Below are 14022 nucleotides of genomic sequence, written 5' to 3' on the forward strand. Positions count from 1 at the left end.
GCATTTGGCTAAATGGAGGATCTTTTCCTTTGTTGCAAGCTAGAAGTTGACACGAATTAATTAGAATGCAATGATTTCACAAAATTAGCACAAATCAGATTGAATAATAATAATAACAACAAACTAATAATTATTAGTATTAACAGCTAATAATAAATAAATACTAACAGCTAGCAGTCAATCCCAAAAAGGAAGGAATCAATAACGATAGTAGTCAGGTTTGAAAGGCCCCTCTTTACTAACCCCAAGATATTCGGCTTGTTGGTCACTGAGTGTTGTCAGCCTAACTCCCAGATGCTCTAAATGGGCACTAGCAACTTCTTCATCCAACTACACACAAAATAAGAACATGTAATCATCTCTCTTTCTGTCTATACCTTCTTTGGAAGATAATAAAGACCAACAGGATACTTGTCAGTATTGGTCCAGAGTTCAATTTGAGCTAGCACCTGGTAATTATTACGTTAATAATGACTTAGTATCCCACCCACTCACTTGATTAGTAAATGAATTACTCATTACAAAGCTTGGATGACCCATAGCACATCCAAGGTTAACCAAACGACCCTCGGCAAGCAAAATAACATGACGACCATTAGGCAACTCGTAGCGATCAACCTAGAGAAGTAATAAAGTACACCATCTTACCACACTCTCTCTCTCCTTCTACCTGAGGCTTAATGGTGTCTTTCTTGGCATTAGTCTCAAGCCATGCCACATCGACTTCAATGTCAAAGTGTCCAATGTTGGCAAGAATGGAGTTATCCTTCATCGCCATGAAGTGCTCAGAGCGAAGGATGTTCATGCAACCAGTGGCAGTCACAAATATGCTGGCACGAGTTGCTGCATCCTCCATTGTTGTGACCTCATAGCCTAAAGAGAGAAGGAGAGGTACAGTAAGACGAGGAAGGCAAGTTTTACCTTCCATGGCTGCTTGGAGGGCAATGATAGGATCAACCTCACAAATAAGCACACGAGCGCCAAAGGACCGAAGACTCTGAGCACAGCCTTTACCAACGTCACCATATCCGGCAACAACACAGACCTACAACAAATTTTTCTAGCAGCTACTGTATCAACACTTGCTCTATAATACCTTTCCGGCCAGCATAATGTCTGTTGCTCTCTTTATGCCATCAACCAATGACTCACGACATCCATAGAGATTATCAAACTTACTCTAATTTAAAGATAGGGAGAGAGAGAGAGAGAGAGAGAGAAATAAGCTAATGTAGGACATGTGACAAAGTGTTTTTGAGTATAATAACAGTTATTATAAAAATGAAGTGGTATCAGAGATGTGAGGTCACCTTTGTCACAGAGTTATTGACATTGAAGGCTGGCACCTTCAATTCACCTTTCTTCATCATTTTGACAAGATTAGCAATACCAGTGGTTGTCTCTTCCGATAACCCTTTAATACCTGTAATGATGAATAGAAGAAGAATGGACATTATTTAATAATAATACACATACCTGGTAGTAACTGGGGATACTTAGTATGTACAAGATTAGTAAGATCTCCTCCATCATCCAGTATCATGTTCAGTTGACCGCCATCAGGCCAGAAGAGGGTCTGCTCTATACACCATATGTACTCCTCGTCCGTCTCTCCTTTCCAAGCATACACGGCAACGCCAGTCTTAGCAATGGCAGCTGCTGCGTGATTCTGTGTAGAGAATATGTTACAAGAGCTCCACTGGACCTGAAACAGAGAAAATAATTAAAACAACAAGCAACTTATAAAAATGCGTTTTTTAAAATTTAATATTAAAGATAAATACATTATAAAATAGCCCGTCAGCCCATTTTGCATGCGTTAATACCTCAGCTCCTAGTTCAGTGAGTGTCTCAATGAGTACAGCAGTCTGTATGGTCATATGGAGGCAACCAGCAATCCTAGCACCTTTCAATGGTTTGGAAGGGCCATACTTCTTCCTCATCATTATCAGGCCTGGCATTTCTGCCTCTGCTAGTACGATCTCCTTACGACCGAAATCAGCTTCATCGATGTTAGCTGGTGAAAAAGAGAGAGAGAAGTGGGCAATAAATGGCAGTAACATCATATTTAATAATAGCTTGTAACTTACCAACTTTGTACGGGAGCTTGTTTGAAGTAGACATTCTAAACTAGTTCTCTAACTTTGTGGATTGACCTGTAAAGACAAAAGACAAATGAATTATTCTTTTCAAGAGCTCTTCTTCAAGCTTGCACGTGGTGGAATGATAATGAATGGGCCAATATTATACTAAGGATATTCATGCAATTGAGGTCAAAGAAGCATTAATTTTAGAGGGTGTGGTTAGTATTTGACCACACCCACCACGTGGAGAATGACTGATTGTAAGAACAAGTTTTCTCTCTCTAAATCTATCTCTTTCTCTTTCTTTAGATTCTTCTGACCTCTATTGGTTCTCAGATAGTCACGTGACTCCTGACCTACCACAGGACCAGTATTATTACAGTAGCCATTGTTCAGCGAACACTCCAATCATCGTTGATAATGGAAGCTGGAAGTGTAGGGCGGGATGGGGATCACTTGACCAGCCTCAATTTGTGTTTCGGAGCCTAATGGCTCGAATGAGAGGGAAAAGGGTACTAGCAGGGAATTCGCTGCTTTTTATTGATGGGTGTGGTTTTTTATTAGGGAGAGAACGATTTTACACTTGTCGGTAATGATATCGGCAATATTGAGTCTCTTCGCTCGTCAATCAAGAATCAATTTGATAGGAACGTAGTAACAAATTTTTCAAATCAAGTCAGAAATGAGATGATATGTTTAACGAATTCTATATTCATAATAGGAACAAATTTTTGATCATTTATTTACATTGCTTGGTCTAAGTAACGAATCGTCAGTACATCATCCTGTGCTTGTCAGTGAGCCACCTTGTAACCCACCATATTGTAGGAACAGTGAGTTCACATTGAACGAAATGAACAGGCAATAGTATATCTCTATAGTTATGTCAGAGCTTCTCTTTGAATGTTATCAAGTCCCTTCGGTCTCTTATGGAATAGATGCTTTATATAACTTGTATCATACTTTAGGTTAAAAGATAATATAAATCATTTTCTAGTAGACTTTCTCTCTCTCCTCTCTCTTTCTCATTTCTTGTTTTTATAGGTGGGCGTGTAAGTGACGCTCTGGTTATTAATTGTGGTTATCAAACGACCCATGTATGCCCTGTACTGGATGGACTATTCCAGCCTGATCAATGCAAGAGGTTTAGTCATAAAATACTCTTTATAATTCACGATCTACTCTTGTTAGGATTAATGTGGGAGGGTGGCATATATCAAGTTACCTCCAGAGGTTGCTTCAGTTACGCTACCAAGCCTTGCAATCGCTTATATCGCTGACAAGAGCAGAAGAACTAGTCCACACTCACTGCTTTGTGGCCGAGAGATACATAGAGATGCTTTCAAAGAAGGACTGGCCTAAACTGACCGTCCAGTTGCCTTATGTTGCAATAGGAGGAGGAGGAGCTGTGGGCGGGGCTAGTATTGATCTTGCCAAGCAAGAGGAGAAAGTTTTACAAAGGAGAGAGAGGGCAAGGCAGCATTTGTTGAGACTTAGTCAAACTAAAAGAGAGGAAAAAGTTAGTTTGTTTTTATTTTATTTAGTTCCTACTTGCTCTGTCTCTTTTCATTAGATTGCTAGTTTGGAGGGACAATTAGAAAAACTCATTCATCTCCAGCAATTAGCAGCTGTCATGTCGGATCCAGAAGAATATAGACTAGCACTGGAAGAGTCTGGATTTAATTCTTTAGAGGTGCATTCTTATTATTAGTATTTATTGCACTATTCTTCTTCAATAGAGTGTCTTAAAGGAAATTTCACAGATTGAGGAAGTGTTAGAGATAGAGAGATCCCGTCTTTTAGCAACGCAGCAAAAAATGCAAGAAGCAGCAACGCAGGCAGTGACAGGAGGAGGAGAGAGTAACGAGCCTAAAGTTGACTCTCAATGGCTGCAAGTATTACAAACAAGAAAGAAAGTGAGTGTAAAGGATTGATAGATGGACAGAGAGGAGTTACCATTCATTGACAGGAGATATTGGAACAGAAAAGAGTTCGTAATCAGCAGAAGCAAGAATATAGTAAGAGAAGGTCGGCAGCCTCGCAGGATAGGATGAGAATCATATCACAATTAGCTGAAGACAACTCAGGTCAGTCCTAGTAGACCATATAAGACTTGAATTGCTTACCAATAATAGGTAAAAAGAGTGGAAGCCAGCCTGATACTTTTGGCATGAATGATGATGACTGGAACATATACAGAGCCATTGTAAGCCTCTCCATGCCAGACCTTAAGGTTTAGCCTTGAATATCTTATAATAGCATAAGCCTGGGACTGGTGGTGGGTCTGATAGTGAGAAGGAAGAAGCAGAACTGGCTGAGATTAATAAAGTATTGCAGCATCATGAACCAGTCAATCCTGCTGGAACTAGCTCACACTATCAATTACAATTAGGTGTTGAACTGTGCAGGTATGCCTCTAAGCACAAAATCTTTTAAATAGTTGTCGTTTTTAGAGCTTCAGAAGTGTTGTTCCAACCATCAATGATAGGATTGGATCAGTGTGGTCTGATCGATGTTATTGAAGCTGTACTTTCAGGGTATACTCCTGACGTACAGAATAGACTAATGAATGTATGCCATTTGCATAGCTATTATTTAAAATCTTTCATTCTGATTTTTTATCGCTTTTTATCCTAGTGTGTCTTTGTATGTGGAGGTAGCTCACAATTAAAAGGAATGGAGGAAAGACTCAGTATAGAGCTAACTGCAGCAAGACCATTCCAGTCAACATTCACAATACTACCGGCTGGTAAGGTTCCTTCATATGGAATGGAATGGATTAGTTTCTTTCCTTCATAGCTGACAAGCTGCATGGGAGCTGGAGAGGTGCAGCACTTTATTCATCAGATGAGAGTGTGTGGTTTACACGATCACGATATATGGAGGAAGGGATTGAGTATCGTATTGAACATTTGGCCTCTAATAGATGCACATGATTTAAATTGATTTTATTCATCACATTGTTTTAGCATTGTTTTTAACTCAATTTTCTGCCCACGTGAAAACACGTGTGTGACTAGTGGCGCGCGCGGGAAAGTTGTAGGTGTGGTAATGCATCACGTGCTCACTTTCAAGATGGCGGTGAGGGAGAGTAATCAAAATTTTTAATTGTGTAAGCTTTTGGTGACCCACAGACAGTTAGACGTGTTTTCTTTTGATTTACCTTTCTCTTAGTACGTTCAAGCTTGCTTCTAATGAGTTTGAGGGACTACTCCGAAATAAATACTCATAATACTTGACCCCTCCCATCTCCTCTTCTGTTTTCATGGCTACTGGGGGTCGTGTGAAGCTATATTGTTTCAATGAGAGTCTGAAATGGAATGATATGGGGACTGGTCGGATCAGTTTGATGTATCTCGAGAGACTCCAGGGACTAGCCATTATCATACGCTCGGAAGCTGATGGTGAGTAGAATTCAATTACATGCAATTATTGTAATTGGATCGAATTTAAAATTAAAAAAAAATTATTATTAATTTTAAAATAATTTATTATTAATTTTTTTTTATTATCGTGGGGAGGGGTTGCAATTTTTATTTATTTTATGTCTGTTTTTTTCTTTTAAAAAATTACAGGCTCACTGCTGTTAGAGTCGAGAGTTACCCAGGACAAAAACTACCAGAAACAAGAGGTTAGCTTATTTATATTTCAAGGGAGGAGTAGAGTGTGAATGTCTTTGTCCATTTGCATAGGAAACTCTGATCGTGTGGACGGAAGAGATTCAAGAAAGTAATGGAGACTTGGCCATTAGTTTTCAAGACATGAAAGACTGCGATGACATCTGGTTAAAATTATGTGAAGTAAATAATCACTTGACTAGTATTTACTTTGCCTTTTTTCTCTTTCCCTTTCTTTCAGTATCAAGGTAAAGATCCCATCGAATGTTCCCAAGAGTTTTCCGAAGATGGCGAAATATCGGATCAACTAGCCGACACGTCGGCTACAATCGAGCTCCCTCCTTGTGAACTGAGTAAACTCGAGGAGATATACAGCATTGTTACGAGCGCTCTCTCGGCCCCCGTCCCTCGTGAAGAACTATCCTTAGTACTAGAGAGAGACAATTACGTTCAGAAGCTCCTCGATTTGTTTAAAGTCTGCGAGGACTTGGAAAACTACGACGGTCTACACTTGCTCTATAACATCTTCAGGACGCTGTTCCTTCTTAACAAAGTCGCCATCCTCTCTGTAATGTTTCTTCCCTCTAACATTATGAATGTCATTGGGGTCCTGGAGTACGATCCGGGCAAGCCCCAGCCCGTCCCTCACCGGAAATACCTTGAGCAGACCTCAAAGTACAAGGATGTCATTTCCATTGGGAACTCTGAGATAACAGAGAAGATTCACTTGACGTATAAAATGTGCTACATCCAAGAGGTCATCCTTCCCACTCCGTCTCTCTTTGAGGAGAACATGATGTCCGCCTTCAACTCTCTTGTTCTTTATAACAAGAGTGACATTGTGAATTCTATCCAGGTCAGTCTTTTTCATTAATTTTCAGAGGGTCTTAACTAGCTGTCAATAGTATGCAATGCTACATGTGGTGCTAACATACCTCTTCCGTCTCAACTATATTCTTATCCGTCGATGGANCTCTCTCTTCTATTATCTACTCTTGCTAATAGTGCCTATACCTCCTTGTAAGTATGTGATTTATGTTGTTTAGGATAACGGACGGTTGCTCTATGAATTGCTATCAAATCTCAAGTCTGAATCAATAGCTATAGAGAAATATAGAGAATACGTAAGTATAATTATTATAATTATCATTATATTATGCGTGTACATGGTTTTAAGCAACTTTGAAAATTCGAAATAAATCCAATTTTGATCCGAATCAGTTCAAAGTTTCTACACAACATAAGAACATGTATGTGTATCAGAAAAATTATAAAAATGGAGAATTCTCTACTTTTAATTTTTGGCGAAATTTGGCTAAAATCACTGTACTATAGTACAGGGACTTTGGCCCCATTTTGGAGCAACTTTAAAAATTCCTTAAAAAATTGATTTTGATCGGAACCAGCTCAAAGTTTCTACACAACATAAGAACATGTATATGCATCAGAAAAAATTATAAAAATGGAGAATTCTCTACTTTTTATTTTTGGCAAAATTTGGCTAAAATCACTGTACTACATGCATGTATATCAACGTTATTTTTTCACTAACTTTCAGGCTTTATTTCTTCGCGAGTTATGCAATTTTGCTCAATCTCTCGAGATGGAAAGTGGCACTAAATTCTATCACAGACTCTGTGCTTTTGAGCTCATGCCAGCCCTTGAGCACATGTTGGTGAGTGGGTGTGGTCTGGGGTGTGGTCTCACTGCATTTTTTGTACTTGTAGTCATGTGAAGTAGAGGATGTTGTGGGCGTGGCTGTCGATATCATTAATCAAATTAGCGAATACAATACTTCGATACTTAGAGATCATATTCTCAAACAAAGTGATGCTGAAGAGGTAAGTCACTCATTTTATCCTGTAGAATGTGGATGTACATGTATAATTCAAGTCAAGTTGTACATGTGTATATGTACATTGTATATTCAAGAGACTCAGTAAAACTCTCTTTCTCTCTCTCTCTCTCCCTCACTCACTCACTCTCTCTCTCTCTCTCTCCCTCACTCACTCACTCTCTCTCTCTCTCTCTCTTTCTAGGATTCACATTTCTTAAATATGATCATTGGATTGCTTGTTGATGCACAGTTTACCAGTAAATCATTATCTTCGCCCGATCGTGTGAGAATGCCAATTCTCTTTTCTTCACTTGTAGGTATTGACGTACAGTTGGTTGTGCTGATAAAGACACTTATTGATCCTGAGAATATAATGACTGATCCAACTGCTGTGAGTTCTCTCTCATTCCTTCTCATGTATATTCTCTCTCTCTCTCTTTAGCATACTGTAGAGAAGACTATTTTCCTCAATTATTTTTACAGACATTGCATGCATCGTTTGATGGCTCCGCTCATGTCACAGACGACAGGAGACAAAATAAGTAAAGGTTAGTCTTTAATGCTCCCTGCCTCTCTATCTCTTTTCTCCTCTGCTAACAACCCCCCCTCTCTCTCTCATCTTTTTCTTTTTTGTGTTATTCTCCAGACACTGGTTCCAATGCTGTCCTCCTCAGTCATATATTGGATTTGTTAACAGTGTGTGTTGAGAAGCATTCTCACTATATCAGGAAATACGTCATAGACAAGAACCTCCTTGGGAGAGTCTTAGTCCTCATGACATCAGCTCATCGCCATCTCATACTAGGTTGATTTTTTATTTCTCTCTCTCTTTTACTTCGCTATTTTATTTCTTTTTTAGCTTCTTTGAGGTTCTGTCGCAAGATTATTGGTCTAAGGGATGAGTCCTATTATCTTTATTTGACCAAACACGATCTCTTTGGCCCCATCATAAAGACGCTGGAGTCCAATGGAGACAGGTACAACATGGTCAATTCGGCGATTTTGGAAATGTTTGAATTTATAAAAACTGTGAGTGAATTTATTATTTTTAATAGATCATCATTATTTTTGTTACTATTAATAGATTGTTACTTTTGATAAATTATTATTATTATGTTCATGCATCAATTAATAATCAATAGTAGGCATTTTTATTTGTTTTTATTCTTTTTCTCTGTTCTATCCTCCTTCAGGAGAATATCACAACACTCATTATGTATACAGTTGAGAAGTATGCTCAGACTCTTCAAGGGATAAAGTATGTCTCCACATTCGAGGCCCTCAAGCTCAAGTATGATCAGAAAGTGGATGCAAATTCTAAAGTATCAGAAACACCAAAGTAATCAAGCAATGCAATCATCTATTATTATTATTATTATTATTATTGATGTTGTTGTAGGGGTATCATTCATGGGTCTGTGAACCGTTTTCGGCGTGACCCTCGTGAACTTGACGAAGACGAAGAGAGTTGGTTTAATGAAGAAGAGGAAGCCATCGTCTCAGAAAACGTTCCTCCAAGATCCTCTCTATCATCACTTTCTCGACTCAGCCCTCCTGTTACTAATTCTCTCTCTCCTCCTCCCACTTCTCCTTCTTCCCCTCCCCACATTTCCTTTTATCCTTTTGGTAATTTGCCTCGTCCTAGACTTATCCGTTCCACATCGCCTGTCATGCAACCAAAAGCCCCCTCTGTTAGTAATAATAATAATAATAATAATAATTTTTAAAATAATTTAGTAGCGGTGGGCTTGGCTTGCTCTCCATGTTTTACATTCTTTTAGTTATTATTTTATTCTTAAGGCACTACACAGTCTTGTTGATTATGATGAAGATTCTGATGAAGAGACTGGAGGTGATGAAGACGATGCTGGCGGCAGCAGTCCAGCCAAACGACAAAAACTGGATGATTCATAATCGCACTGTGCTTGCTCTCTTTTTACTCTTTCTCTCTTCCTCTTTATAAATTTCACTACTGGTTATTATTATTATTATTGTTATTATTATTATTATATTTAATAAAAATAATAATCTTTCCGTACCCACACATCAGTGATGTTGATGTTATTCATGACCTCTGCTGCGCCTTGTCAGCTTTTGATAAACATTAAACACTTTCACTTGAAAAGATGGCGTTACTTTTGATGGAATTCTCTCTTATAACTCTATCACTTCTCTCATCCTCTGTCCTCTCCTATCGACAGTACAATGTCCCTTGTACTCCATTCACTCCTTCTTGTGTGTGTCCTCTAATGGATGAAGCCGGAAAGAAAGTGGAGGTCTGTCTCTTTTCTCTCAAAATTCAGACTCTTCGATCCTTTACCAGCTACTACCTGCCTTCAGAGCTGGAGGGGAGAGTCGGTCATGGCAGTAACTGGTACATTAACTCGACCAGTGGGGAGTTCTTGCCATCGACAAATTCTAAAGGAAAGTGTAACAAAGCAGAGAAGCTAATGGCTTCTGGTACCTGCTCCATTCCTTCCTCGTTAGATGGCTACACATATCGTCCCTTTATTGCCGTCAATGGACAATTCCCTGGACCTACGCTAATTGTTCATTATAATCAGACGTTAACGATAAACGTGTCAAACTGGTTAAGTGGGGAAACTGTAGCGATACATTGGCATGGGTTAAATCAGAGAGGAACGAATTGGATGGATGGGGTCCAAGGTCTGACGCAGTGTGGGTTGGAGCCGGGACAATCATTTAAGTAATGTTTACACAGGTTGTTGTTTGTGTTTATTTTGAGTTTTTTAGGTACATATTCCAGGCCGATCCCCCAGGTACGTATTGGTATCATGGACATAGTGGTTCGTTGAGAGCTGATGGACTTTTTGGAGCTCTCATAATTAAAGAAGACATGGAGACTCTAAATAAAGTGAGAGAAAAAACTGGACTTAATTTCACTGATGATCCCGACCATCACACTGTGACACTTTTTGACCTTCAGCAGTTCACTGCAAGTCAAGTCCACAGTCTTGTACACAGTGCTCCTTCAATTGATTCAGAGACCTCTAAAGGGACAGAAAAGGTAGTTGAAATTGATCATGGTGCCACTGAAGCTTCACACATACCGTTTTGGTCTGGCTTGATTAATGGTAAAGGACGTCATCCTAATACCAGCTATGCAAGCACTAGATTAAGCATATTTAGTATCTCACCCTCTCGTTTGTATCGGTTTCGTATCATTGGATCCCAATCAGTTTATAGCTACCTCTTCTCAATCGATGAGCATTCAATGACTGTACTTGCAACCGATGGGTCATTTGTTGAACCAATGTTAACAGACTATCTGATAGTGTCATCAGGCGAGAGATACGATATATTAGTACAGGGCAAAGGGATTGATGACTTAAATGAGAGAACTAGTTTTATGATAAGAGCAAGAACGCTTGAGCCAATTCCTAATTCCAATGTTCACGATCCTTTGCTGTACAGGGCAGATCACACTGCAGAAGCTCTGCTACACTATGATGTGTCTCCAGAACCCAATTCAACTCAATATACTAACATTGCTCTCAATTCTATACCAATTGATGATAAGTGTACCGAAGGGGACCCATGCTTTGTTCTTAATTGCCCATTTCCTTCATTCCCTCCATCTTATAACATTACTTGCTTGCATGTTCACCAGCTCAAGCTATTATATCCATCACCAAATGAAGACTTACCTCATGTTGTTCCTGATAAGAGAGTGTTCCTTAATTTTGCTTTTAGCGGCTATGATGGAATGAGCTTAGTGAATGCTAGGAATTTCAAAATGCCCATTGCTCCTCTCTCTTTATTAAATTCTTCTGAATTGGACGTTGCCAGAAAAAAGACATTCTGTAAAGATGTGAAGAATTCTTCGTTATGTGATTCCTTTTTCTCACCTTCCTGCCTCTGTACTAATGTAAAGACAGTCTCATTCAACCAGTCACTGCAAATGGTTTTCTCTGCTCTTGGCCCTAACCCAGACAACGTTTTGCCATTCTTTAAATCACACCCTATACACCTTCACGGACACCAGTTTAAAGTTGTTGACGTTCAGTTTGGTTCTTATGATAGTACAGGTCGTCTCAGTAGAGGCAATGCAGATATTGACTGTGGCGGAAGCCATTTGTGCACTGTACCAGATTGGAAGAGTGGCCGAGATTATTCCATTGGTAGAGAGGGCAAGGTTGATCCTTTAGCTCCTCTTAAAGATACCATTCAAGTCCCTGCTGGTGGTTATGTCGTGGCTTATGTAAGAACTATTAATCCAGGCCATTGGTTTCTTCACTGTCACAACGATCATCATCTTAGTACAGGGATGGGATCTGTTTTAAGCGAAGCTATTGATATGTTACCTCAACCTCCAATAGAGATGAAGAGACAATGTTATACATTACTGGATGTCACTTCTGATTGTATAAATGGAACGATAAGTGAAAATGGGCATATATGTCACCGTGAAGGGAGTGTTTCATTGGGAGCAATTTTTGGACTATTTTTCCTCATACTAGTGTCATTAGTACTATTAGCTGCTGCAATAACTCATCTCTGCTATTGTATTAAATGTTGCAAAGCTAAGAAGCATGATCACAAGGGTGCTTCAGTTAGCTTATTGATGACTAGATTAGATGGCTCAGACTCATCAGAAAACGAAACGTAAATTGGCTATAAATCATTTATCAACCAAAAATAATGTTTTTGATAATTTTAACTTATTGTATTATTATTATTATTATTATTTTTATTTAATTTTATCAGCAACATCTGGAGTTAGTACTGGTTTCTTTCTGCTAAGTTTATTCCTCCAACCTTTATTATTCTTTTTATATTCCAGTTCCACTGGTTTTGAGGGCTCATCACTTGCTTCTTCTAAAGTTTCAAGTGAAGATGTGTCTACTCCTTCACTTGCTGTATATTTTGGATTAGCTTTCAAATAATCTTGAAGCTCGCTCTCTCTTTCTTTTTTCTTCTTTGCTATGATGCTGTCTCGCTTTGCCTTGAGATAATCCTCTCTTGTCTTTAAATCACTGCTTCTAGTTACTGTGTGGCTCACCTGTCAACAAAAATGCAGCATAAAATAAGTACATCATTATTTTGATACCTGTGTGCTCTCGTGACTAATGGCTGTTTCAGCTTTGGCACTTTCAAGCCACAATAGAGCTGAATCTTGGCTAGTTGAATCTTTAGATTCACTTGCATTAATGTGAACACCAATAGCTGGCTTTGTACTGGTAATGCTACTCTCTTCTTCATGTGGACCTGTAGTGGTGGTCCCTTGTACAGAAGAGTTGGTAGCTTTTGATTGTGAACCTGCAGTGGTGGTATTTTGTACAGAAGAGTTGGTTGCTTTTGATTGTGAACCTGCAGTGGTGGTATTTTGTACAGAAGGGATGGTAGCTTTTGATTCTTCAGTTGATTCAGGAGGGACAGTGTCCTGCTCTATTTCAGCTCTCATTGGTGAATGAGGTGGATCGATATCCTCATGTGTTGTAGAGCCAATATCAGGAGATTGCGAATCTCCGGGTGCTGGTAAAACAGAGTCTTCAAGAGGAGTTGCTTTAACGTGAGCAGTGGGTAAGTTCAGGTAATGCTGTGTCTTCATCTCCGTCTCATAATACTTCAAGCTCTCCTCAGTTGCTTGTCTTAAAAGTCTTGCAAACTCTTCCTCTTCTTGGCTCACTTGTCGCTCATACTCAATTTTGCTCTCAATTAGAATCCGAGCAAGTTCCTCATCGTCATATTGAGTATCCTCCGAAGTAGCTCCTGTCGGTTTTTCCTTCATATTTTCATTTTTCTCTCTCTTCTTTGATAAAAGTTGGTACTTGTTATGCTTTGCTGCTTGTTGCTGCTTCTCAAAAGCTTTTTCTGCTTCCTCATTCAAACGGATATTCCTTTGGACCATTATTGATTTGAATAGGAGAAAGTCCTCAACTGCCATTAAAGGCTTGAACAATTCCTACTCATGCAGTTCTCATTAATAAAGGATATTCATAATTATACTTATATACCTTGAATCGTTTATTTTTAGCAAAACCATCAGAACAGGCAGACATTAGCTCAGAAAACGTCATATGTAGCTCTTGTAAGAAGAAGTTCTGTAGCAGCTTCTCGACCTAATGAAGTACATACATTTAATAGTGAGGTCTATCATCCAGTAAACTGTAAATCTAAATCTTAATTATTATTATTCATGCAAGCCCACTTACTATTGCTTTGTATTCATGATGGACGTCTGTATAAGTGAACTTGTTTTCCTCTCCAGCATCAAAAACTACAAAGGAATGGACTTGAGTGGTACTGTGAGTGACAATTATTAGTCTCACTCAAGCAATTCTGATCAACAAAATCTTCTATGTGATACTTCCAAAGTGGAGAGGTGAGAAACTGAACCAGCCCTTCTAAAAGCCAATCCATATTACAGACAGAAAAGAGGAGAGAGAAAGTGGGAGGAATGTTTTTGAATACTTTAACACACAAGCTGTTGTTTTGTTACTAGGAGCTTGGGGGTGTGGCT

At 39.0% G+C, this 14022-nt stretch overlaps 5 protein-coding genes across 5 annotated transcripts; 3 read left to right on the forward strand and 2 right to left on the reverse strand.

Annotated features, from left to right (window-relative positions):
• Positions 1-56: 56 nt before the first annotated feature.
• Positions 57-2238, reverse strand: LOC100632277 (adenosylhomocysteinase B-like). Its single transcript, XM_003384530.3, has 10 exons — positions 2091-2238; positions 1827-2017; positions 1477-1705; positions 1311-1423; positions 1097-1180; positions 922-1045; positions 671-873; positions 496-618; positions 378-449; positions 57-330 (listed from the first exon to the last, which is right to left on the reverse strand). The coding sequence occupies exons 1-10, from the start codon at positions 2122-2124 to the stop codon at positions 199-201; spliced, it is 1305 nt and encodes a 434-aa protein (XP_003384578.1). The 5' UTR covers positions 2125-2238; the 3' UTR covers positions 57-198.
• Positions 2239-2317: 79 nt separating this feature from the next.
• Positions 2318-5070, forward strand: LOC100637411 (actin-related protein 5-like). The gene is made up of 15 exons (XM_019993752.1): positions 2318-2344; positions 2394-2596; positions 2649-2759; positions 2806-2917; positions 2966-3052; positions 3129-3228; positions 3276-3603; positions 3658-3777; positions 3824-4000; positions 4054-4171; positions 4220-4290; positions 4344-4492; positions 4538-4655; positions 4722-4833; positions 4884-5070. The coding sequence occupies exons 1-15, from the start codon at positions 2335-2337 to the stop codon at positions 5018-5020; spliced, it is 1953 nt and encodes a 650-aa protein (XP_019849311.1). The 5' UTR covers positions 2318-2334; the 3' UTR covers positions 5021-5070.
• A 55-nt stretch (positions 5071-5125) lies between these two features.
• LOC100637538 (serine/threonine-protein phosphatase 4 regulatory subunit 3-like) lies at positions 5126-9531 on the forward strand. The gene is made up of 16 exons (XM_011412190.2): positions 5126-5196; positions 5259-5488; positions 5660-5715; positions 5777-5884; positions 5943-6557; positions 6748-6825; positions 7260-7376; positions 7429-7542; positions 7741-7795; positions 7856-7929; positions 7981-8086; positions 8185-8343; positions 8398-8567; positions 8732-8877; positions 8938-9229; positions 9339-9531. The coding sequence occupies exons 2-16, from the start codon at positions 5350-5352 to the stop codon at positions 9450-9452; spliced, it is 2343 nt and encodes a 780-aa protein (XP_011410492.1). The 5' UTR covers positions 5126-5196; positions 5259-5349; the 3' UTR covers positions 9453-9531.
• Positions 9532-9625: 94 nt separating this feature from the next.
• On the forward strand, positions 9626-12240 carry LOC100637664 (laccase-1-like). The gene is made up of 2 exons (XM_003384573.2): positions 9626-10245; positions 10293-12240. The coding sequence occupies exons 1-2, from the start codon at positions 9665-9667 to the stop codon at positions 12166-12168; spliced, it is 2457 nt and encodes an 818-aa protein (XP_003384621.1). The 5' UTR covers positions 9626-9664; the 3' UTR covers positions 12169-12240.
• LOC105316906 (cilia- and flagella-associated protein 36-like) lies at positions 12170-14021 on the reverse strand. The gene is made up of 5 exons (XM_011412191.2): positions 13832-14021; positions 13715-13779; positions 13517-13621; positions 12610-13464; positions 12170-12561 (listed from the first exon to the last, which is right to left on the reverse strand). Exons 1-5 carry the CDS (start codon positions 13920-13922, stop codon positions 12250-12252), a joined length of 1428 nt encoding a protein of 475 aa, XP_011410493.1. The 5' UTR covers positions 13923-14021; the 3' UTR covers positions 12170-12249.
• Between the last annotated feature and the right edge of the window lies 1 nt (position 14022).

This window comes from Amphimedon queenslandica, unplaced genomic scaffold (genome assembly GCF_000090795.2).
Source record: "Amphimedon queenslandica unplaced genomic scaffold, v1.1 AMPQUscaffold_13489, whole genome shotgun sequence".
NCBI classification, from domain to species: Eukaryota; Metazoa; Porifera; class Demospongiae; order Haplosclerida; family Niphatidae; genus Amphimedon; species Amphimedon queenslandica.